The sequence below is a fragment of the Heterodontus francisci genome, chromosome 2 (genome assembly GCF_036365525.1).
Source record: "Heterodontus francisci isolate sHetFra1 chromosome 2, sHetFra1.hap1, whole genome shotgun sequence".
Taxonomy (NCBI): domain Eukaryota; kingdom Metazoa; phylum Chordata; class Chondrichthyes; order Heterodontiformes; family Heterodontidae; genus Heterodontus; species Heterodontus francisci.
The window spans coordinates 154,825,778-154,852,330 of record NC_090372.1 but is presented as its reverse complement, the minus strand read 5'-3'; the positions used below and the strand labels follow the sequence as shown (position 1 = coordinate 154,852,330).

The following is a 26,553-nucleotide window of genomic DNA, read 5'->3' as shown; positions in this document are numbered from 1 at the left end:
CACCTCCTAACTCAGTAACCTGTGTTTTAAACTGTACTGTAACAAAAAAATCCAAAAACTTTAAAGGAAATTTGACTGATCAAATTAAGGGGATATTTCTGGGGACGATGATGCACTCTAGTCTCCCAAGTACCGACCTGTCGCCGAAGACCTCAAGCATACTGCAGGGTCACCCTATTCTCGTTTTTTACATTCTGTTACTTAATTATCCGTAAAGTGTTTTGGGACATTTTGAGGTCATGAAAAGTGCTGTACAGATGCAAGCCTTAAAAAAAGGCAACTAATATGGTGGCCATTCCTTTTCTATCCTTACAGGTGAAAGGTGTCACCACAACAAGTTGGGTTTTTCTACAATTATGCTCGTCTTAGCGCTTTATTTCGTTGCCATGAAATACTCTGGGTTTACTTCGCGATGAAAGGTCACAGACCTGAAACTCTACTTCTCTCTCCACAGATGTTACCAGACCTGCTGAGTATTTCCAGCACTTTCTGTTTTCATTTCCCACCTCCCGGGGAGAGAATTGTGATTACATTTTACAAGAGGCCCAGGCTGCGCGGTGGCCTTGCTGTCGTCGTCGTGCGTCGGTCATGCGCAGTGGTTGGCTTGCTTCGAGCGGCGGCGGCTACGGGCGCTGCTAACGTGTCACTGATTGAGCTTTGCTTGTCTCTCTCACAGCCATGGAAGACGAGGAGAGGCAGAAGAAGCTGGAGGCCGGCAAAGCCAGGGTAAGAGTTCGCGCTCCCGAGGCAGCGGGGAATGCTACAGCTGGGCGGGGGTGAAAGGGGAGCGGCGATGGGTTGGTGTCTTTCTGTTTTAAAAGGACCCAGTCGGTGGGCCGTCTCCAGGTGTAAAGCGATGCGTTTTACTGTCGTTCTGAGCTTCCTAATTGGATCCACAGGCTTTAGCCGACTGTAGTCGGGATTAGGCCTCTAATAATAGTGCCTTGTTTTGTTTACATGAGGCGAGAGGAGGGTGTAGAGCACGATTTAGGGCTTTATCAGCTGTATTTGAAGTAAACGTGTTAACCAGAATGAATACAAAGACATTTGCAAGAAGGACGTGCCTGCCAAATGGACAGATTGTACAGAGGAAATTAAACACGAAAAATTATTTTTCAAAACCGTGCATTTGTGAAAGTTTCTTTAAAATGTATTTTAAACGAGAACAGTTAGTTTCTCTTATCCGCATTATATTAAGTGTAACAGCTATTAACAATGCCAACACAATGCAATACATACTTTCTAAAGTCTAGTACATTGAAGATAAGACATCTGTGAAGGCTTCAGGGAAAGCTACTTGAGTGTAACAAGGTTGCAGAGCTTCAACAACTTCTGAAGTGTATAATTTGTTGCATACTTCCAGATTTAGAATTTTGTACTGCTAGTTAGTAGCCTGACCAACTGAAGTGATTCTTTTATGTCGTCATGCTAAAATGTTTGGTCAATTGGTTAAATCGTCTAATTATTGGCACCTATTGTTGAGAAATTACAAAGTTATACATTGTGTGTGAATAATGACAATTCTGTTTCTGTGCATGTTAAAATTTGCAGAATTAAGCACTTCAATATTCTATAGATATCCATGTATTTACTGATGTAAATGTTTTACATGTGGAACATGCATCACAGTGAAATTTAATTTATCATCTGATTGTGTTAAAGTTGTCAGAATTTGATCACTTTGCAGTGATATCTTGTCAGAAGTTAACTTATTCCTGCAAACGTATAGCATCTCATCATATCCGCGTAAGGTTCTGTGCCACTTCAAAACAGATGAATTACTGTTGTCATGAACGCAAACCTACCAAATGCAACGTTGCTGATTGGCAGGGCAACAGATGAAAAGTAGTCTTTTCTGTATGGTGAAAAGATAACTTCAAAGTTTGCCAAAACTGCAGTAGAAGTTGAGGAATACACAGTAAATGTTGAATTAAAATGGCTTAAATTGCTGTGCTGTGCAGATAAGTGTGACAACAGGAAGTTGATAGATTTGTTTTATTTATTTCTGGAATATGGCTGCCACTATTGAGGCCAGCATTTATTGCCCATCCCTAGTTGCCATTGAGAAGGTGGTGAACTATGCAGACTGTATGGTGAAGGTTTTGCCACAGTGCTGTTAGGGAGTTCCAGAGTTTGATAGAGGGAAGGTCATTGATGAAGCAGCTGTTGGGCGTAGGATACTGTCGTGATGAACTCTAGCAGCGATGATCTGGGCAGAATTGGCAGTAGCCAAATGATGTGGTATAATCATAGAATGGTTACAACACAAAAGGAGGCCATTTAGCCTGTCATGTCTGTGCCAGCTGTCTGCAAGAGTAACTTGCCTAATCCCACTCCCCTGCCTTTTCCCCATAGCCCTGCAAATTTTTCTCCTCAGGTGATTATTCAGTTCTCTTTTGAAAACCTCAATTGAATATATCTCCACCCCACTCTCAGGCATTGCATTCCAGATCCTAACCACTCGCTGCGTTAAATGTTTTTCCTTATGTCGCTGTTGCTTCTTTAGCCAATCTTAAATCGGTGTCCTCTGGTTCTGGATCCTTCGGCCAATGGGAACAGTTTCTTCTATCTATTCTGTCCAGTCCGCTCATGATTTTGAACACCTCTATCAAATCTCCTCTTCATCTTTTCTCCAAGAAGAACAAACCCAGCTTCTTCAACTTATTCACATAATTAAATTCCTCATCCCTGGAACCATTCTCATAAATTTTTTCTGTGCCATCTCTAATGCCTTAACATCCTTCTGAAAGTGTGGTGCCCAGAGCTGAACACAATATTCCAGTTGAGGCTGAACCAGTGTTTAATACAGGTTTATCATAACTTCATTGTTCTTGTACTCTGCTCCCCTATTTATAAAGCCTGGGATCCCATATGCTGTATTAACTGCTTTCCCAACCTGTCCTGCAATCTTCAGTGATTTGTGCACATATACTCCCAGGTCCCTCTGCTCCTGCACCCCCTTTAGAATTGTACCCTTTAATTTATATTACCTCTTCTCATTCTTCCTACCAAAATGAACGGCTTCACACTTTTTTGCATTAAATTTCGTCTTCCACTTACCCACCCATTTCACCAGCCTATCTATGTCTTCATGAAGTTTATCACTATCCTCCTCACAGTACTTCCAAGTTTTGTGTCATGTGCAAATTTTGAAATATTGCCCTGTATACCCTAGTCTAAGGCATTAATATACATCAAGAAAACCAGGGGTCCTAACACTGATCCCTGGGTACGCCACCATATACCTTCCTTTAGTTCGAAAAAAAAAACCGTTCACAACTACTCTGTTTCCTGTAACTCAGCCAATTTCTTATCCATGCTGCTACTATCCCGTTTATTTCATGGGCTCTAACTTTGCTGACAAGCCTGTTATGTTGCACTTTATCAAATGCCTTTTGGAAGTCCACATACACCACATCAACTGCCTCAACAACCCTTTCTGTGACCTCATCAAAAAGCTCAAGCAAGTTAGTTAAATATGATTTGCCCTTAACATTTGTGCTGGCTTTCCATAATCCATATTTGTCCAAGTGACTTATTAATTTGGTCCGGCATTATTGTTTCTCAAATCTTTATGAACACAAGAACATACGAATGAGGAGCAGAAGTAGGCCATTCAGCCCCTCTAGCTTGCTCTGCCATTCAGTAAGATCATGGTTGATCTGTTTTTGTCTCCAATTCCACATATACCCCTTTGATTCCCTTGCCTAACAAGAATCTATCTACCTTCACCCTAAAAGTATTCAATGACCCCGCCTCCACCACCTTCTGAGGCAGTGTGTTCCAAAGTCCCTCAACCTTTTGAGAGGAATAATTCTCCTCATTTGTCCTAAAAGAGCGACCCCTAATTTTAAAACCGTGCCCTTTGTTCTGGATTCGCCCACAAGAGGAAAAGTCCTTTCCACATCCACCTTGTCAAGACCATTCAGGATCTTTCAAACTTCAATCAAGTCTCCCTCACTCTTCTAAACTCCAGTGAAAACAAGCCCAGTCTGCCCAACCTCAGAAGACGACCCACCCATTCCAGGTATAAATCTAGTAAACCACCTCCAACGCATTTACATCCTTCCTTAAATATGGGGACCAAAACTGCTCACAGTATTTGAGATATGGTCTCAGCAATGCCCTGTATAACTGAAGCATAACATCCTTACTTTTATTTTCAATTCCTCTTATAATGAAGGATAGCATTCCATTAGCCTTTATTACTTGCTGTATCTGCATATTGTTACAATCAGGTGAGAAAGAGGTCTAGGGTTCCCTTTCAGCCTTCACCTGTCTTGCTGTAACAGGGTTTAATTGTAAACACACCGTGCTTTTAGCTTCCCCTTGGTGAATCCTTGTTCACCACTTTCCAAATAAAAGGCAAGGAAACCAGCACAACAGGTTTTCTCAGGTTTCAAGAAGAAAAGTTAAAATTTTATTAAACTTAAACTCTAACTTGGTTAACACCTATGGATACACGCGCCCACGCTAGCATACACATGCAATACACACATGCAGATAGAGACAGAAAAGAGCAGAAGAAAATAAAGTGGAAATGTTTGAGGCAATATCTGAAGAGTTTGTTACGGTTCTTCAAGCTTACTGTAGAGTGCTTGATTGTAGGTAGATCTTTTTGTTTGGGCTCAGTATTCTTTTTAAACCTTGTTCACTGTAGGAGACTTTTCTCTTGGGGTTCATGTGTTCTTTTGTGGGTTTTGGAGTTCCGTGAGAAAGAGATGGGAACAGACAGGGCAGGCTGTGGCGAGCCAGCCAGGAGAGGTCTTTTCCATCCAGGAGCAAAGAGCTTTCTGCCAGTTTAAAATCTGCAACGGCTAGTTAGTCATGTGACTAACTGGTCTGACCACGTCTGTTTGTGGTTTGAATTGGAGCAGGGAATAGCTCCTTTGTCTACAAGCACTGTCTGTTAATATGCAAAAATGTCTTTCCAGCCAGGGGCCTAGCAACCCCTAGTCACAGGCCTTCTCTTCTTCCCAGCAACAATTTGAAATTTAATGTCCATGTGGCGAAATTAATGTGCCTCATTCTTGGCAGGTGGATTCCTGCATGACAATACTAACTTTTTGTGACTCGTGGAGTTTGTTAGGACCGACCGCTCCAATCACAACCCCCAGTCAAAATATACCATTCTGATTGTGGTGGAAGAAACGCACTGTTAATTCAATCCCATCCCTCCACAGATTGCCTAACATATCATTTAAAACTTTTCAAATTAAAGAAAGACCCAGCCAAATTGTACCATTTATTAACCGCTGAATGAGGCTAATCAAACCAGGTGTCTTTAAATCAGCAAATTAACTATTTAATTAGAAAAACTAAATTCTTCAACACTACTAAAATATAAACAACGTTTAAAATAGAAAAGATTAGAGTCCTTTCAAATTTACACTCCTGCTGGAGGTGAAAAAGTCCAAAGTTGCTTAAGTTCTCACAGCCATCCGATGGGGAGAAAAAGGTTCTTCAACAGTAGAACAGTCCATTGTCTAATTCCAGCAGTAAGTGATGCTTTCCTTCTCCAGTGATGACCGCAGTAGATTATCAACTTGCAACCACTTTCAGTCTGGCTTTGAGGGATAAAAGATTGTCACAGTTTAACTTCCCTTCCTTCAGTTTAAATTATCAGAGATCTGTGTTTTGGCTTAACTTTGTTTTAGAATTTTGAGTGAGAATAATAAACAGACTAAATTCTCTTCCTTGAGTTGAAACACTCTGAGAGCTCTTCTTTCAGGTGCTAACACACAGCTGTCTGTCTCTCTGTGTCCTCTGTTAGAACAGGCTGTTTGCAATATAAGCCAGTTCAAAATTAAATGGTAACAAATGTATCTCCTGATGCTCAGCCCAAGTGGCTGTATCCAAAGCAATGAGAACCTTCTCAGTAACTCGAGGCCTGCTTATTAAAGCAGTACTGATCCTTTGCTGTCTTAACGATGCACCACATATTTCCCCCAAAAAACTACAGGATCATAACACCTCCGCCCCTGATGGGATGAAATGCCATCCCTGAAATGCATTTCATTACAGTGGATAAAAAAAATACAATTTGGAAAAAAAAGCTAACATTTTTTTCACATTTACAGGCATATGCTACTAATAATTTGCAGCATTCTCATTGCCATCCACATAGTTAAATCTGCGACAAAGCGTCAGCCATTACATTATTTTTTCCCAAAATGTGTACAACCCTCAGATGATAAGACTGTAACAACAGACTCCATCTAAAGATTCTAGCATTTCGGTTCTTAAACTTTTCCACAAATGTTAATGTGTTATGGTCAGTGTACATTCATATTTCCTTATAGTCCTGGCAGACATATACCTCAAAATATTGTTTCTGATGACAATTTAGTTTACTAGAAAAATACCCTACTGGCTTCTCTATGCTGGATTCATCATCTTGCAGTAGGACTGCACCAAGCCCCCAGGTCACTAGCATTGATTACTAATTTAAAGGGTTTAGTGAAATTTGGAAAAATTAACACCAACTCACCTACTACTTCATTAGTCACCTCTTTTAAGACCCTGGGTCAAAGCCCATCACGGCCCGGGGACTTGGCAGCCCGCAGCTTCATCGGCTTGCTCAGTACCGTTTACCTGGTGACTGTAATTTCACCTAGTTCCTCTCCTTTCCACCTCCTAGTTTACAGCTATTGCTGGAATGTTTTTGTATCCTCTATAGTGAAGGACTGAAGCAAAATATTTGATCATTTCTTTCACTATTTCCTTATTATCCTTATTAATTCCCGGTTCTCACTCTCTAGAGGATCAACACTCACTTTACTTTTTTCCTTTTTTAAATACCTGTAGAAACTCTTGCTATCCATTTTTACAATTCTAGCTAGCTTCCTCTCATACTCTAATTTCTTTCTTCTCAGTAACCTATTAGCCACTTTCTGCTGTTCTTTATATTCTGACCTGCCACATCTTTGCGCAATTATATGCTTTTTCCTTAAGTTTGATGCCTTCCTTAAATTCTTCAGTAACCACGGATGATGGGTCCACCCCTTAGAATTTTTCTTTATAGTAGGAATATACTTATCCTGAGTATTCTGAAATATCCCCTTAAGTGGCTGCCACTGCTTCTCTACTGATCTATCTGCTAGCCGAGTAACCTAGTTCACTTCAGCTAGCTCCATTTTCATGCCCACATGGTTGCTCTTATTTAAGTTTAAAGTACTAGTCTTAGAACCACTCTTCTCTCTTTCAAACTGGATGTAAAATTCAATTATATTGTGGTCACTGCTACCTAGCGGTGCCTTTACTCTGAGGTCATTCATTAATCCTGTCATATTACACAATACCAAGTCTGATATAACCTGCTCTCTGGTTGGTTCCAGAACGTGCTGTTCCAAGAAACTATCCCGAAAGCATTCTATGAACTTCTCATCCAGGCGACTATAGCCATTCTGATTTTTCCAGTTTATACTTAGATTAAAATCACCCACGATTATTGTCGCCCCTTTTCACAAGCACCCAATATTTCTTCTTGTATACTTCATCCTACATTGTGGTTACTGTTAGAGAGCCTGTCGACCATTCCCACTTGTGACTTCTGTCTGCCACTATTGCTCACCTCCACCCAAACCGATTCTACATCCTGATCTCCTGAACCAAAGTCATCTCTAACTATTGCACCAATGCCATCCTTGATTAACAGTGCTACCCCTCCACCTTTATCTAGCTTCCTGTTCTTCTTGAATGTCATATACCCTAAATATTCAGGACCCAATCCTTGTCATCCTGCAGCCACGTCTTCGTAATGGCTATCAGATCTTCAATGTGTGCTATCAGTTCGTCTACTTTATGAATGCTACGTGTATTTAGATACAGAGCCTTTAGTTTTGTCTTTTTGTTATCTTTGCAACATCAAGTCTTGACTTTTGGTGTGTTCTTAGGTTTTTTCTCTGTCCCTTCCTGCCATTCTCTGACCTTCATTTCCCGTATTACTGTTCCATTCTCCTGCCTTGACTCTACCCCTTGGTTTGCTATATCTACACAGGCTTGATCCCTCACCCCACCTTGTTTAATTTAAAACCCTCTCTACTTCCCTAGTTATATGGTTTGTGAGAACACTGGTCCCAGCACGGTTCAGGTGCAGACCGTCCCAATGGTACAGTTCCCACTTTTCCCAGTACTGGTGCCAGTGCCCGACGAACCGAAACCAGACCAGTCTTTGAGCCACGTATTCATTTCACTAATCTTATGTGCCCTCTGCTAATTGGCATGCGGCTTGCATAATAATCCAGGGATTATTACCCTTGAGGTTCTGCTTTTCAATTTGGTGCCTAGCTCCTCATACTGTCTAAGCAGAACCTCCTTCCTAGTCCTACCTTTGGTACCTACCTGGACCATGACCACAGGATCCTCCCCCTCCCAGTTCCTGTCCAGCCCTGAGCAGATATCCCGAGCCTTGGCACTGGGCAGGCAACACAGCCTTCTGGACTCACGCTCTCGGCTGCACAGAACAGTGTCCATCCCCCTCACTATACTATCCCCTACTACCTTTTTGCTCCTTCCACTTGAATGGTTTCCTATACCACAGTGCCATGGCCAGTCTGCTCATCCACCTTGTAGACTTCGCTTTTGTCCATATAGGTTGACAGCACTTCAAACCTGTTTGACAATTGCAAAGTCTAAGTCTCCTCCACTACTGTCTGCTCAGTCCCCTTATCTGCCTCACTCATGGTCACAGCCTCCTGACCCTCACTGCTGATCAAAACAGAAGAGCCTGTTCTAAGAGGTATGACCGTCTTCCAGAACAAAGTGTCCAGGTATTTCACCCCCTCCCCTTATGTTGCGCAGCGTTTGCAGTTCGGCTTCCAGATCAATAATCCTCATCTGGAATTCCTCTAGCTGCTTACACTTACTGCAGACACGTTTGTCCTGGACTGCCTTGGCATCCAAAAGCTCCCACATACCACAGCTGTAACCTAGCAGGTGTCCTGCCATTGTTACTTTCTTAATTAACACTCACTGTTTCTCACTGTCTGCTGCTGCTGTTGTGAACTGCCTGCTGGTCCCACTCTCACTCTCGCTGTGTTTGCCACCACCAAGGTTAAGTTGACTGGCCTATAATTGCTGGGCTTGGCCTTACACCCTTTTTTTGCACAAGGGTGTAACATTTACAATTATCTGGTCCTCTGGCACCACACCTGTTTCTAAGGAGGATTGGAAGATTATGGCCAGTGCCTCCACAATTTCCACCTTTACTTCCATAAGTATCCTTGGAGGCATTTCATCCGGTCCTGATGAATAATCAACTTTTAAGTACAGCCAACCTATCCAATACCTCTTCATACATTTTTAGCCCATCCAGTATCTCAACTACCTCCTCTTTCCCCATGACGTGGGCAGCATCTTTTTCCTTGGCAAAGACTGATGCAAAGTACTCATTTCGTACCTCAGCCATGCCCTCTGCCTCCATGCACAAATCCCCTTTTAGGTCATTAATCGGCCCCATTTCTCATTTTACCACCATTTTACTATTTATGTGCCTGTAGTAGAATTATGGATTCCCTTTTATGTTAGCTGCAAGTCTCTTTTCCTACTCTCTTTATTACTTTTTTACTTCCCCTCTGAACCTACTATATTCAGCCTAGCTCTCAATTATATTATGCACCCTTTTTCTGCTTGATCTTGCACTTTATCTCTTTCGTTATCCATGGAGCTCTGAATCTGTTTGCTCTGTCTCTCCTGCTCGTGGGAATGTACCTTGAATGTAACAGAGCTACCTCCTCTTTAAAAGCAGCCCATTGTTCAGTTACTGTTTTCCCTTCCAGTCTTTGATTCCAATTTACTTGGGCCAGATCCATTAAAGTTGGCCCTCCCCCAATTAATTATCTTTACTGTGTATTGTTCTTTGTCTTTTTCCATAGCTAGCTTAAACCTTATGATGCTATGGTCATAGGAACATAGAGTCATAGAATTATTCAGCACAGAAACAGGTCCTTCGCCCATCGTGCTGTGCCGGCCATCAAGCACCTAACTATTCTAATCCCATTTTCCAGCACTTGGCCCGTAGCCTTGAACGCTGTGGCTTTTCAAGTGCTCATCTAAATGCTTCTTAAGTATTGTGAGGGATCCTGCCTCTACCACCTCCTGCAGGCAGTGCGTAACATAGGAGCAGGAGTCCGCCATTCAGTACGATCATGGCTGATCATCCACTTCAATGCCTTTTTCCCACACTATCCGTATATCCCCTATGTCATTTGTATTTAGAAATCTGTCAATCTCTGCTTTAAACATACTCAATGACTGAGCTTCCTCAGCCCTCTGGGATAGAGAATTCCAAAGATTCACAACCCTCTCAGTAAAGAAATGTTTCCTCATCTCTGTCCTAAGTGGCTTCTCCCTTATTTTGAAATTGTGTCCCCTGGTTCTAGACTCCCCAACCAGAGGAAACATCTTAGCTGCATCTGCACTGTCTATCTCTCGAAGTATTTTGTAGGTTTCAATGAAAGCACCTCTCATTCTTCGAAACTCCAGAGAATACAGGCCCAGCTTCCCCAATCTCTCTTCATAGGACAGTCCTGCCATCTTGGCAACAAGTTGGTGAACTTTTGTTGCACTCCCTCTGTGGTGGTAATATCCTTCCTAAGGTCAGGGGACCAAAACTGCACACACTACTCCAGGTGCGGTCTAACCAAGGTTCTATACAATTGAAACGAGACTTCACTACTCTTGTACTCAAATCCTCTTTCGATAAAGGCTAACATACCATTAGCCTTCCTAACTGCTTGCTGCACCTGCATGTTGGCTTTCAGTGATTTATTGACAAGGACACCCAGGTCCCTTTGTACATCTACACTTTCTAATCTCTTACCATTTAAGAAATACTCTGCACGTCTGTTCCTTCTACCAAAGTGGATAACCTCACATTTTTCCACATTATGTTCCATCTGCCACGTTCTTGCCCACTCACTTAGTCTGTCCAAATCCCCTTAAAGCCACTTTGCATCTTCCTCACAACACACCTAGTTTTGTGTCATCTGCGAACTTGGAAATACTACATCCAAATCATTGGTTGATGTATATATAGTAAACATCTGGGGCCCAGGTACTGATCCCTGCCGTACCCCACTAGCCACAGCCTGCCAACGTGAGAATGACCTGTTTATTCCTGCTTTCTGTTTTCTGCCTGCTAACCAATCCTTAATCCATACCAGTATATTACCTCCTAAACCATGTGCTTTAATATTGCTAACCAACCTCCTCTATAAGACTTTACCAAAGGCCTTTTGAAAATCCAAGTATACCATGTCCACCGACTCACCTTTATCAATTCTGTTAGTAATATTCTCAAAAAAACTCCAGTTTGTCAAACGTAATTTTCCATTCATAAATCCATGTTGACTATGCCCAATCAGATCATTATTAACCAAGTGCCCATTTATCACATCCTTTGGAATAGATTGTAGCATTTTCCCAACGACTAATCCTTTTGCCAACAGGTCTGTAATTCCCTGTTTTCTCTCTCCCTCCCTTAAATAGTGAGGTGACATTTGCAATGTTCCAATCTGCAGGAACTGCTGCAGAATCTATAGAATTTTGGAAGATGATCACCAATACATCTATTAGCTCCACAGCTACCTCTTTCAACACTCTGGAATGTAGAATATCAGGTCCTGGGGACTTGTCAACCTTCAGCCCCATTAATTTCTCCAATACCTTCTTACGAATTTCCTTCAATTCTTCATTCCCCCCTAATCCCTTGGATCTCTAATTCTGGGAGATTTCTTGTATCTTCCTCAGTGATGATGGACACAAAGTAATCATTTAGCTTCTGTGCCATTTCTCAATTCCCCATTATAAATTCTCCTGACTCTGCCTGTAATGGATCCACATTTGTCTTTGCCAGAAGTTTCCTTTTTACGTACCTATAGAAGCTTTTACAGTCTGTTTTTACAATTTTTGCTAATGTGCATTCATATTCTATTCTCTCTTTCTTTATCCATTTCTTCGTCCTGCTTTACTGTATTCTAAAATCCTCCCAATCCTCAGGTTTGCTACTATTTCTGGCAGCCTTATTGGCCTTTTCTTTTAATCTTATACAATCCTTAGCTTCCTTTGTTATCCGCGGTTGACTGCCTTTACTTTTGGGGTTTTTGTGCCTCGAAGGAATGTATAGTTGCTGTAAGCTATGTCATAATTCTTTGAAGACTATCCATTGTTCTATGAACTGTCATACCTTGTAATGTATTTTCCCAATCTATCTCAGCCAGTTTGCCCCTTACACCTTCATAATTTTCTTTGTTCAAATTTAGCACCCTGGCTTCAGATTGAAGTACCTCACTTTCAAACATAATGTAAAATTCTATCATATTATGGTCACTCATCCCTAAAGGTTCTTTTACAACAAGATTAATTAGTCCTTTATCATTACATAATATTAGATCTAAAATAGCCTGTTCTCCAGTTGGTGCCTCAACATACTGCTCTAGAAAACCATCCCTAACGCGCTGCAGAAAGTCGTCCTCCACAACATTAGTGCTCATTAGGTTTACCCAATGTATATGCAGATGGAAGTCACCCTGATTACTGTATTAACTATTGTGTTACGACCAGGGGAGAAAGGTTTCTAGGTGTCCCTCCCGACTGTCACCTGGTCTTACCGTGACAGGGTTTAATTTTACACAAACCATGTTTTTAGCTCCCCCTTGGTATTTATTGTATTTAGAGATACAGCACTGAAACAGGCCCTTCGGCCCACTGAGTCTGTGCCTACCATCAACCACCCATTTATACTAATCCTACATTAATCCCCTATTCCTACCCCTTCCCCACCTTTCCTCAATTCCCCTACCACCTACCTATACTAAGGGCAATTTATGATGGCCAATTTACCTATCAACCTGCAAGTGTTTGGCTGTGGGATGAAACCGGAGCACCCGGCGAAAACCCACGCGGTCACGGAGAACCTGCAAACTCCGCACAGGCAGTACCCAGAATTGAACCCAGGTTGCTGGAGCTGTGAGGCTGCGGTGCTAACCACTGTGCCGCCCACTGCTTTCCAATTATAAGGCAAAGAAACCAGCACAAACATGGTTTTCTTAGGTTTAAAGAATAAAAGTTGACATTTATTAAATTTGAACTTAAACTCTAATTTGGTTGACGCCTACAGATACACGACGCACCTACACTAACATGGAAACGCAATATACACATGCAAATAGAGACAGAAAAGAGCAGAAGAAAAATAAAGTGGAAAAGTTTGAGGCAATATCTGAACAGTTTTTGTCACGGTTCTTCAAGCTCACTGTAGAGTCGTTGATTGTAGGTAGGTCTTGCTTTTCGTTGGGGCCCAGTATTATTCTTAAACCTCGTTCGCTGTAGGAGACTTTTCTCTCTTGGGGTTCATGTGCCTTCAGTGGATTCAGAGGCTTGAGAAAGAGATGGGAGCAAACCGGAGAGATCTTCTCAGTCCAGGAGCAAGCAGACTTTGAGTTCAAACTCTGTGGCTAGTTTAAATAACCCTGGACCAGCCAGTTAGTTATGTGACAAGCTGGTCCAACCAGTCTTGGCCCCTGTAGATTGCATCACCCCAGCAGGCCCTGGAATGCACTTCCCTACACCCTCACTGTCTGTCTGTTGATTAACATCCATTGTGGGCTGAATGTGTCAGGGAATGGTCCTTTGTTTACACAAGCACCGTCTGTTAGTATGCAAATGTTTTCTCCAGCCATGGCTGACCTGTTCAAGTCATTTCCTTGCTCCAGCAACAGCTAAAAGTCAATGTTCATATGACAAAACCAATGTGCCTCCTTCATGGCAGGTGGGGACCTGCATGACATATACTACATGCTTCTCTAATCTCCTGATTGATGCATGCCCCACACTACCATGACTGGTGGCCTATAAACAACTCTTACCAATATTTTCTGCCTCTTGATTTTTAACTCCACCTAAACAGATTCTACATTTTGTTCTTCCGATCTGAGATCCTCCCTTCGTAATGTACTGATCCCATCCCTTATCAGCACATCACCACCTCCTTTTCCTATTTGGCGCTCCTTCCTAAATGTCGAATATCCTTGAATATTCAGTTCCCAGTCTTGGTCACCCTGTAGCCACGTTTCTGTTATGGGTATTAGATCATGCTCATTTACCTCAATTTGTGCCTTTGAATCATCTACCTTGTTGCAAATGCTGCGTGCATTCAGGTAGAGTGTCCTTAACCTTGTCGTCTTGACATTTTGCATGCTAAGCCTAGTGGATGCTTGCCTTTGTTTTGCCTCCCTTCTAATGTCATTTGCTACTTTTCTATCTCCTGTTACCAGCTTTACTTCCTTCCAATTTGAGCTACCCCTCAGGTTCCCATCCCCATTGGGGAGTGTAAACCCTCCCCAACAGCACAAGCAAATCTCCCTGCGAGGATGTTAGTTCAGGTCCTGTTAAGGTGTAGCCCATCCATCTTGTACAGGTCTCACCTGCCCAAGAACCGGTCCAATGCCTCAGAAATCTGATGCCCTCTCTCCTACATCAATTCTCCAGCCACGTGTTCAGTTGATCAGTCCTCCTATTCCTGTGTTCGCTAGGAAGTGGCACTGGGAGTAATCCTGATTTAACTGCTTTAGAGGTCCTGATTTTTAATTTCCTTCCTAACTCCCTAAAATCTGTTGTCAGGACCTCATCCCTCTTCGTACCTAAATTATTGGTACCAATGTGGGCCACGACCTCTGGCCGTTCACCCTCCCCCAGAAGGATGTCCTGCAGCCGCTCCATGACATCCTTGACCCTGGCACCAGGGAGGCAACACACCATCCTGGAGTCACGTTTACTGCCAAAGAAACACCTGTCTGATCCCCTGACAATCGAATACCTGATCACTATTGCTCTTCCACTCCTCTTCCTCCCCTCCTGTGCACCTGAGCCACCCATGGTGCCACAGACTTTGCTCTGGCTGCACTCCCCTGAGGAACCATCGCTCTCACCACCATCCAAAATGGAAAACCGATTAGCAAGCAAGATAGACTCGGGACTCCTGCACTACTTGCCTGGTTCTCTTAGACTGCCTGGCGGCCACCCATTCCCTCTCTGCCTGCATGCTGCTAACCTGCGGTGTGACCACCTCCCTAAACGTGCTATCCATGTAATCCTCTGATTTACGGATGCACAACATTGACTCCAGCTGTTGCTTAGTTCCGAAACCTGGAGCTCAAGCTTCTGCAGCTGGTGACACTTCCTGCAAATGTGTTCGTCTAGGACATGTGCTTCCATGACTTTCCTCATACCGCTGGATGTACAATCCACTTGGTGGAGCTGACCTGCTGTAACGCAACTTTAAAATTTTTTTATTACAATGAGAAGTAAGATATCTTACCAGTTACTTACCAATCAGCTTTTTCCCCTCTACCAAAGAGAGGGGCAGCTACTGGAGGCTGAAAAAAGGTAAAAGAAAGAAAGGAGCCCCACCCTCCCGCACCAAACTCCCACTTTACACTCTATGCACTCAAATTTATTTCCTTCTTAATTTATAGTTTCTTACCGAACTCCCTCAATTATCAAACTCCCTTCTTCACACTCTGTGCCCTCCAGCAGCACTCAATGCAGACAAGCAGCACTGAGTCCCCTGAACTTATACTCTGAAAACAATGCTGTGTCAGCCCTGCTAGAACGCTGCTTAAGCTCAGAACCAGTTGAAGCTAGCCATCTAATTAACTAGCTACAGCTACTCTGTTAGTATACCCCTGTTTAAAACTGCAAGAAATCTAAGTTACCTCTTAACTGAAACAGGAATTTCAATTAATTGCTAGATGTAAACAAAACAAAAACTAGTCTTGACAGATTAACGCTTAATAGTCACTCACTTACCAAACCCCCTTCTTCACACTCAGTGCATTGGCATAAACTGGTGCATTCTCCATGGCATAACCTCTACCAGAGTCCACTTGCCAACCAGTCAGTACTCTCTTCTCATACAGTATAAATTTGTTTATCCCTTACATTGGTATTCTTGCAAGTTGTCCTAATGAGTGCAAGACGAAAAGCTTTGACAAAATGTCTCTATTTTCAGCAATACTCAAGTTCTGTACTATCAAACGACTATTTTTATGCTCTATATAATTCTTGCATCTGTCCGTAATTTCTTTGCAAATTTTTTCCTCAATATCCTTCCCACTAGTTGGTGGCCTATAGAATATCCCCTGCTATGTAATGGTACCTGTATTGTTTCTTAGTTCTAACCAAATAGATTCTGTCTTTGACCCCTCTCGGTCTTCCCCTCTCCAGCACTGCAATGTTCTCCTCAATCAATGTAGCTACCCCTCCTCATTTCCTTCCTTCCCTACCTTTCCTGAACACTTTGCATCCAGGAATATTTAGTATCCAGTCCTGCCCTTTTTTTGATCCAGGTCTCTGTTATCGCCACAACATCATATTTCCTTGGCAATGGTTTTGTCCATTGGTTAAGCTGGTTCTTAAAGGATGAAGTTAACCTTTAATGCCTTGATTTGGAGCAAAATGGAATTTTCCCGCTCAACCTGTATGATAGTTATGAAAATATGTCTGCTTGTCCATCTGTAGTGTTTAACTTCTGCTTACCATAAAGAACCTTACAAGATCACTGTTGGAAACAACCCTCAAGCCCTGGAAATTCTTCATCTTATTGACACTTATTGTTTTTTGTTGATTTGTCCTGTTTGAAAGATATTTGGAAGTTAGCATTAGCAACATGAGATATATGCAAATTAATGTGGTCCCCGAGGCTCTGTGTTGTGCACCTACATGATTCATGAAGACACTTCAATTTACAGGAGGAAGATGAAAATTGAGACTATGTTCCTTTCTAGACGTCTTATAGAGATGTCACTCAAAGCTATTTTGCAGTTTGCACAGATTTTCCACATTTATTTTTAGGTTGTCACATTTATTTAAGTATTAAAACTTTACACCTGTATCACCTGTAAGATGAAGACATAAACCCTATACAATTCAACAAGAAATGTAAGTGACTAGAAAAAAAAATTGAATATACAGTTCTAATTGCCACATCTTATTCTAGGAGCATAGGAAGATAGGAACAGGAGTAGGCCATTCAGCCCCTTGAGCCTGTCCCGCCATTCAATGAGATCATGGCTGATCTGCGGCCTAACTCGATATACCTGCCTTTGGCCCATATCCCTTAATATCTTTGCTTAACAAAAATCTATCTATCTCAGATTTAAAATTAACAACTGTTCTAGCTTCAACTGCTGTTTGTGGGAGCGAGTTCCAAACCTCTACCACCTTTTGTGTGAAGAAGTGCTTCCTAACATCTTTCCTGAATGGGTCTGGTCCTAAGTTTTAGATTATGCCCCCTAGTTTTAGAATCTCCAACCAGTGGAAATAGTTTATCTTTATCTAGCCTGTCTTTTCCTGTTAATATCTTGAAGACTTCGATCAGATCACCCCTTAACCTTCTAAATTCGAATGAAAACAGGCCTCATTTGCGTAATCTCTCCTCGTAACTTAACCCCTGTAGTCCAGGTATCATTCTTGTAAACCTACATTGTGCTCCCTCCCTGGCCAATATATCCTTCTTAAGGTGTGGTGCCCAGAACTGCTCTCAGTACTCCAAGTGGGATCTAACCAGGGTTTTGTACAGCTGCAGCATAACCTCTGTCTTTATACTCCAATCCTCTGGATATAAAGGCTAGCATTCCATTAGCCTTTTTTCTGCACTTGCTCATGGAATTTTAAAGATCTATGCACCTGAACCCCCAAGTCTCTTTGGACATCCACTGTACTTAACCTCTTCCCTTTAGAAAGTACCCTGCTCTATCCTTTTTTGGTCCAAAATGGATAACCTCACACTTGCCCATATTGAAATCCGTCTGCCACAGTTTTGCCCACTCACCTAGTCTGTTAATATCTCCTTGCAATTTTATGCTATCATCTAGACTGTCTACAATGCCACCTAACTTTGTATCATCAGCAAATTTGGATATATGACTTACTGTGCCATCGTCCAAGTCATTAATGAATAAGGTGAATAATTGAGACCCCAACACAGATCCCTGCGGGACACCACTAGTTACATCCTGCCAATCGGAGTATTTACCCGTTATCCCCACACTCGGTCGCCTACCACTTAACCAACTTTCTAACCATGTCAATAATTTGCCCTGAACTCATGGGCTTCTACCTTAGTTAACAGTCTCTTATAACATCCATGGACACTCCCCTGTCCACTACCTTAGTCATCTCTTCAAAAAATTCAATGAGATTTGTCAGACATGACCTTCCCGTCATGAATCCATGCTGGCTGTCCCTGATTAACTGAAATTTTTCTAGGTGTTCAGTCACCCTATCCTTGATTATAGACTCCAGCAACTTGCCCACCATAGATGTCAGGCTAACTAGTCTGTAATTTCCTTGGTTCCCCCTTTCACCCTTCTTAAAAAGTGGAGTGACGTGCAACTTTCCAATCCAGAGGGACCACTCCTGAATCTAGGGAACTCTGAAAGACTATTGTTAAGGCATCTACAATGTGCTCCCCTACTTCCTTTAACACCCTCGGATGGCAACCATCAGGTCCTCGGGATTTCTCACTCTTTAGTTCCATTAATTTCCTTGTTACTGATTTGCTTACGTTAATTGTATTAAGTCCCTGTCCCCTATCGGCTATTAATTTTTTCGGGACTTCTGGCAAGTTATCCTCCTTTTCAACTGTAAATACTGAGGCAAAGTAATTGTTCAATATGTCTGCCATTTCCCCATTACCAATGACAATATCTCCTATTTCAGTTTTTGGTGGGCCTACATTGCTCTTGACCACCCGTTTTCCCTTTATGTAACTATAAATTTCTTATTGATTTTGATGTCCCTTGCAAGTTTCCTTTCATAATCTCTTTTAGTAGCTCTCATAAGCTGCTTTGTGACACTTTGCTGGTCTTTGTATTGATCCCATTCGGTCAGATCTGTGCTGCGTTTTGCATTTTTGTAAGCCATTTCTTTCTGTTTTCTGCTATCCCTAATCTCTACAGTTGTCCATGTCTGTTTTTTCTGTGAAGTGGAGCATTTTTCTGTTCAGTATATACTCGCTCTGTATTTCGTTAAATGTTTCTTTAAATATTCTCCACTGTTCTTCAGTCGTTTGACCTATTAACAGATCTATCCAGTTTACCGTGGACAGTCTCTGTCTCATCCCGTTAAAGTCAGCCTTACCCAAGTCTCAAATTCTAGTAGCTGATTCGTGCTTTTCACTTTCAAACGCTACCTTGAATTCGATCATGTTGTGATCACTATTTGATAAATGTTCACGCACAGTTAGGCTACTAATTAAATTTGGCTCATTACTCATAACTAAATCTAATATTGCCTGTCCCCTTGTTACATCTAGGACATATTGCTGTAGCAAACTATCCCGGACACATTCCAGAAATTCACTACCTTTCCGACAGGTGCTACTCTGCCTCTCCCAATCTGTGTGCAAGTTAAAATCCCCCATTAATACTACTCTGCCTTTGTTACACACTTGCCTGCTTTGTGCATTTATACAATCTAATACCTCAGAACTGCTACCAGGGAATCTATACACAACACCCATTACAGTTTTAGATCCTTTTCTGTTCCTCCGTTCCACCCATAAGGTCTCCACTGGATGCTTTCCCCTCATTATGTCCTCCCTCACCAATGAGGTGATATTATTTCTAATCAGTAAGGCTACTCCACCCCCTCTGCCATTTTCCCTGTCCCTCCTGTAAACTTTATAACCAGGTATATTTAGTTCCCAGTCCCGATCATCCTGCAGCCACGTCTCTGCAATGGCCACCACACCATAATTTTCCATTTGAATTTGCACCAGCAGTTCATCTAGTTTATTTCTTACACTCCATGCATTTGTATATTGAACTCTTATTTGGCTATACCCCCTAACCTGTCCCTCAGCACTGATGCATTATTCGCCTGTTTATTATTTCTCTCTTCTGGTTTAACCAGTATGCTTCTTGCAGTTTGGTAACAATCAGCCTCACCACTAACCTGCACTCCTACCTTCTCCTTTAACTTCCTGTTTTTCCATGCAACTGAACCCTCCTCGCCACTATTTCGTTTAAAGCCCTATCTGCAGCCCTAGTTATACGATTCGCCAGGACTCTGGTCCCAGCATGATTCAGCTGAAGCCCATCCCATCGGAACAGTTCCCTCCTACCCCAGTACTGGTGCCAATCTTCCACGAATTTGAAACCATTTCTCCCACATGCATTTACCTCTTTAATCTTATTGACCCTTTGCCAATTTGCTCATGATTTAGGTGATAATCCGGAGATTATTATCTTTTTGGTTCTCCTTTTTAATTTAGCCCCTAGCTGTTCATATTTGTTATCCTTTGTGGCTTTGGAATCACATCTGACTGGTGAAAGGGTTGTCAGAGAAGCTGAATCATGTAAATCTTAATTTGAACATTTACCTTTTAATCTCGCTTTGTTGCTGTACAGTATAGAACCACAGAGGAAGCTGATCAATTCTGTGCCAGGTTTGTTAGCAGTCTACATTTTTGAGTGAGTATAAGTACTCACTAGTTCATCTGGTACTAAACTGGTACTTTTGAAAATGTGCTGGTAGTTTCTATTGAGGGAGGGGAGGAGTGACAGGATCAGCACTAACAATGCAGCATTATATATTGTCTCATTAATTTCTTTTTGCATTGACTGCAAAGAAAACTGGTAGCACATCAGCGTCACTTAAGATGACATGCATGTTAGGGTCCAATGTCACTATTTCCGTTTCATTTATGTCATGCCATCTTTGAGTTCAGTGCGACTGTTGTAAATAGAATTTAAAGAAATTAAGTACCTATTATAAAATGATATGTAGCTGGCAGTGAATATAACAAACATTCAACTTTGAGATTCTAGCTTTCAGAAACAGCTTAATGTTTTATGAATTTCATTAGTGAAGCTCATCAGAACTGTTTGATTTGAAATAGCATTTTGTCAACCATCTATTATACTATATTTCTACTCACCAATTTTTAAAATACATTTTTATGTTAGAGAATACGTTTGTTTCTCGATCCTGTCAGGATTATCCTGGGTTGGAGGTCATTCTGAATCTATACCAATACTAATACTGCTTCAATTTTCTCTTTTTAAGATTGTAATGACATTGGAAAGCATATTGTGTAAAGTCTACTCAAGTAATGGAGGCCTGGCATAGTCCAATTTAGTTAAGTGAATCACTGTTTCATATTGGATTGCTTATAAGAATGTAGGAACAGGAGTAGGGCATTCTGCCCCTCAAGCCTGTTCTACTTTCAATGAGATCATGGCTGATCTGTACCTTAATTCCATCCCATCTGCCTTGGCTCCATTATCCTTCTATACCCTTGTCTAGCAAAGATCTATTTTGGATTTAAACTTATTGAGCTAGCATCTACTGTACTATCCACACTTGTACTATGCTTTGCATGAGGGCAATAAACATGCTGGTCTGTGGGCATAATGTGGGGAATAGGACTGACTGGATTGTAGAGATGGTCTCAATGGGCTGAATGACTTCCTTCTGTGCTGTTATGACTGTCTTTTCTCCTGAATGGCCTGGCTCTGACTTTAAGGTTATGTCCTCTTGTGTGAGACTCCTTTACCAGCAGGGAAATGTTTCTCTCTATCAATTCCTTTCAACATCCTAAAAACACCTCAATCAAAGCACCCATTAACCTTGTATATTCCACAGATTGTACAGAAAGTTTATGCAAGCAACAAAATCATTACCACTGAAAATGTAATAGGAAATATTCTGAAATGTAAATCCTCACATGGAATTTTTTTTAATAAGCTATGGTTTGAAATGGTGCAACATTTTATCCAGAAGGGAACTGTACAATGTGTAAGCTTGGCAAAAGAGAATACATATAATGGAATTAATTTCTATAATTCACTTCAGAGTTTCAGTTTCTGTTAGCCGAAGCATTTAAGCTGCACTGCAATCTGTAACTGTAAGATCTTATACAACTATATTAAAGGTTCTATTGATGGAAAATTTGATCAAAACTTTTTATATTTTTCAGCTTGCCCAATTCCGGCAACGGAAAGCTCAGACTGATCTTCAAAATCCTGGAAAAAAGCAGAAGAAGAAGAAAAAAGTAGCAAGCAAAATGGAGGAACAAATGCAACATGTCTCAGCTAAGCATCAGCCGCAAGGTGTTAAGACTAGTGCAGAGAGAGGACCAGCGGGGGATGGTGCAGAGTTCATAATTAATAGGATTTTACACAGTGGAAATATAATCAAACAGGACCAGACCTATACAGTTGAGGTGAGAGCTACTTGTGTCTTGTTTTCCTTCAATTGAATAAAATGTGACGTATTAGTAAAAGTTTGTTGATATGCAGTGGGGAACCATGAGTATTGTGTGCTCTCACTGGCATTAACCTATCTCTCCCTCTGTAGGAGTGTCTTCTGACATTTGAGAGAGGGGTCGGGTTGTACGGTTCTACAGTAAGAGGGACTAAAAGCGTGATATTTTCCCATTTCCAGGCTGAGTTCATACATCATGTGTTCTGGTTGGCATGTGTCCCACAAAGTACCTAATCCACATATTTGTGGTTGGATTAGAATTTTCTCATAATGGGAAAGCGGAATACATCTTGCCACTAGCGGAAGGAGTTGTTGGCCACTGGCTTCCAGGTGTTCAGAAAAAGTGACCTAACCCAAAAACACCCTCGTAAGGGTGGGATGGCTTTCGAGTGCCCCAGGCGACCATGTTGACCTGTACTTTGTGTGTCTTGTATTTGAAGTTTGTTAAATGACTGTAGGATTATAAACAAAGTGTACGCTCTTATAACTGCACTGCTGGGATTATAAACCACTATTATATAAGTGTGAAAACTAGTGCATAATTATTTTTGTAATGAGCAGCTTTTTAATTAAAAACATGGTGTTATCTGACGAGCTAATTGCTAAATATTTTCCTGATTTTTGAATTGAAATGTAGGAAAGAAATTCACACCACAAAAAATATTTATATCATTTTGTTCTCATAAGGCATTGATCATTGTTAGACTATGGGGATGCATAAAATAACATTCCTTACATTATTCGTGTTTATTGTGGATTTTGAAAGATCACTTCAACATGACCAAGGATGGGAAATGAACATCCAGGGGTATTCAGTATTTAGGAAGGACAGACAAAAAGCAAAAGGCGGTGGAGATACATTGCTGGTTAAAGAGGAAATTAACGCAATAGCGAGGAAAGGTATTAGCTCTGACGATGTGGAATCTGTATGGGTAGAGCTGAGAAACACTAAGAGGCAAAAACATTAGTGAGGGTTGTATATAGACCCCCAAACTGTAATGGTGATGTTGGGAATGGCATTAAACAGGAAATTAGCGATGCATGCAATAAAGGAACATCTGTAATTATGGGTGACTTACATCTGCATATAGATTGGGCAAATCAAATTAGTCTCAATACCGTAGAGGACGAATTCTTGGAATGTATATGGGATGGTTTTCTGCACCAACATGTTGAGGAACCAACTAGAGAACAGGCCATCCTAGACTGGGTATTGTGTAATGAGAGAGGAATAATTGACAATCCAGTGGTGCGAGACCCCTTGGGGATGAGCGACCATAATATGATAGAATTCTTCATCAAGATGGAGAGTAACGTAGTTGATTCTGAGACAAGGGTCCTGAATCTTAGTAAAGGAAATTACAAAGGTATGAGGCGCGAGTTGGCTATGACGGATTGGGAAACGTTACTTAAAGGGATGACGGTGGATAGCAAATGGCAAACATTTAAAGAGCGCATGGATGAACAGCAACAATTGTTTAACCCTGTCTGGCGCAAAAGTAAAACGGGAAAGGTAGCCAAACCATGGCTTACAAGGGAAATTAGAGATAGCATTAGATCCAAGGAAGAGGCATATACATTTGCCAAAAAAAACAGCAAACCTGAGGATTGGGAGCGGTTTAGAATTCAAAGGAGGACAAAGGGATTGATTAAGAAGTGGAAAATAGAGTACGAGAGCAATCTTGCGGGGCACATAAAAACTGACTGTAAGAGTTTCTATAGGTATGTGAAGAGAAAAAGATTGGTGAAGACAAATGTAGGTCCCTTACAGTCAGAAACAGGGGAATTTATTATGGGAAACGAGAAATGGTTGACCAACTAAATGCATACTTTAGTTCTGTCTTCACAAAGGAGGACGCAAATATCACACCAGAAATGTTGGGGAACACAGGGTTTAGTGAAGGAGAGGAACTGAAGGAAATCAGTATTAGTAGAGAAATGGTGTTGGGGAAATGGTGGGATTGGAGGCCGATAAATCCCCAGGGCCTGATGGTATGCATCCCAGAGTACTTGAGGAAGTGGCCCCAGAAATAGTGGAAGCATTGGTGGTCATCTTCCAAGATTCCATAGACTCTGGAACAGTTCCTCCAGATTGGAGGGTAGCTAATGTAACCCCACTATTTAAAAAGGGAGCGAGAGAGAAAGCAGGAAATTATAGAGCAGTCAGCCTGACGTTGGTAGTGGGGAAATTTCTAGAGTCCATTATCAAAGTTTTTATAGCAGAGCACTTGGAGAACAGTGGTAGAATCGGGCAGAGTCAGGATGGATATACGAAAGGGAAATCATGCTTGAAAAATCTACTAGAATTCTTTGAGAATGTAACTAGTAGAGCTGATGAGGGGAAGCCAGTGAATGTGGTTTATTTGGACTTTCAGAAGGCTTTCGACAAAGTCCCACATAAGAGATTAGCGTGTAAAATTAAAGCACATGAGATTGGGGGTAGTGTATTAGGATGGATAGAAAATTGGTTGGCAGACAGGAAACAAAGAGTAGGGATAAACAGGTCTTTTTCCAAATGGCAGGCAGTGACTAGTGGGGTACCGCAGGGATCGGTGCTTGGACCCCAGCTAGTCACAATATCTATTAAGGATTTAGATGAGGGAACTAAATATAATATCACCAAATTTGCAGATGACACAAAACTGGGTGGGAGGGTGAGTTGTGAGGAGGATGCAGAGAGGCTACAGGGTGATTTGGACAAGTTGAGTGAGTGGGGAAATGCAGGGCAGGAGCAGTATAACGTGGATAAATGAGGTTATCCGCTTTGGTAGCAAAATCGGGAAGGCAGATTATTATCTGAACGGCTATGAACTGAGAGAGGGGAATATGCAGCGAGACCTGATCGTTCTCGTACACCAATCGCTGAAGGTAAGCATGCAGGTGCAACAGGCGGTAAAAAAGGCAAATGGTATGTTGGCCTTCATAGCGAGAGGATTCGAGTACAGGAGCAGGGATGTCTTGCTGCAATTAGACAGGGCCTTGGTGAGGCCACACCTGGAATATTGTGTGCAGTTTTGGTCTCCTTATCTGAGGAAGGATGTTCTTGCTATAGAGGGAGTGCAGCGAAGGTTTACCAGACTGATTCCTGGGATGGCGGGACTGATGTATGAGGAGAGATTGAGTCGATTAGGATTATATTCGCTGGAGTTCAGAAGAGTGAGGGGGGATCTCCTAGAAACCTATAAAATTCTAACAGGACTTGACAGGGTAGATGCAGGAAGGATGTTCCTGATGGTGGGGGAGTCCAGAACCAGGGGTCATAGTCTAAGGATACAGGGTCAACCTTTCAGGACTGAGATGAGGGGAAATTTCTTCACCCACTGGTGAGCCTGTGGAATTCGCTAGTACAGAAAGCAGTTGAGGCCAAAATATTGTATGTTTTCAAGAAGGAGTTAGATATAGCTCTATATTTATATATAAAGCAGGAACAGGTTAATGAGTTGGATGATCAGCCATGATCATCATGAATGGTGGAGCAGGCTCGAAGGGCCGAATGGCCTACTCCTGTTTTCTATGTTTCTATGTACTGTTTGCAGCAGTCAAACATTCTAATTGAAAACACGAATATTTTTGAAAATGTTTCTCTAGAAAAGAAGATAATTATTTTTTCATTTGTGAGGACAGGGTGATTAAAGGAGGTGTTTTTTTGAGGCGATGATGACTTTGGTTTTGAAAGAGTGGGAAAGTATCAGGTGAAAGAACACTTCACAGTGTCATCCGGCATGGTGACCAGGATGAGAAGCTGAGTGATCAATTTGGTAGTAATGCAGATAAGAGAGAAAGAGGCCTGCCATGTGGATGAGATGAGCTTCAGGCATTTGGAGAAATGTCAGAAAAACTAGATAGTTATGTGGCTTTAGGGGTAGGATAAGTGGAGTTTGAGGGAATGTTTGGCTTGGTGGACAAGGTGGAAGAGGAGATGCAGCAGATGAATGGATGGTCTTGCTCTTAGTTGAGGCCACAGTTTTCTTGCTATTTCTGAGGAAATTCAAAGATGCGTCTAAGGTAGAATTGTTTGGGAACTTTGGATCTGGAGAAATTGGGGCACGATGGGTATTGTCTGGTGTCCAAAGTGGGCGTCTACATTTTTGGTGTCAGACGTCTGTCATGCCCAGTAAAGACCTATCATGTTCCTAACTTAAGTTATGTTTTTTTTTCCAATGTGGACTCTTTGTCCACTTTTTTTTAAAAAGGAAAAGTCAATTTCAATGTGCTGCAAAGATGGCTGCTGAAGGTCAGATGACCTGACCTGTGTATCCAAAAACTGCCTCACTGTCTCAA

The 26,553-nt window shown here is 41.7% G+C and overlaps 1 protein-coding gene across 11 annotated transcripts in view; it reads left to right on the top strand.

Moving 5' to 3' along the window:
- Positions 1-582: 582 nt before the first annotated feature.
- akap9 (A kinase (PRKA) anchor protein 9) overlaps positions 583-26,553 on the top strand; it is a 362,971-nt gene continuing 337,000 nt past the window's right edge. For all 11 annotated transcript variants that reach the window (XM_068012548.1, XM_068012537.1, XM_068012517.1 and 8 more), the window contains exons 1-2: positions 583-726; positions 21,986-22,231. In XM_068012548.1, coding sequence (XP_067868649.1) covers positions 679-726; positions 21,986-22,231 — 294 coding nt within the window. In that variant the 5' untranslated portion in view covers positions 583-678. The remainder of the gene's footprint in view (positions 727-21,985; positions 22,232-26,553) is intronic.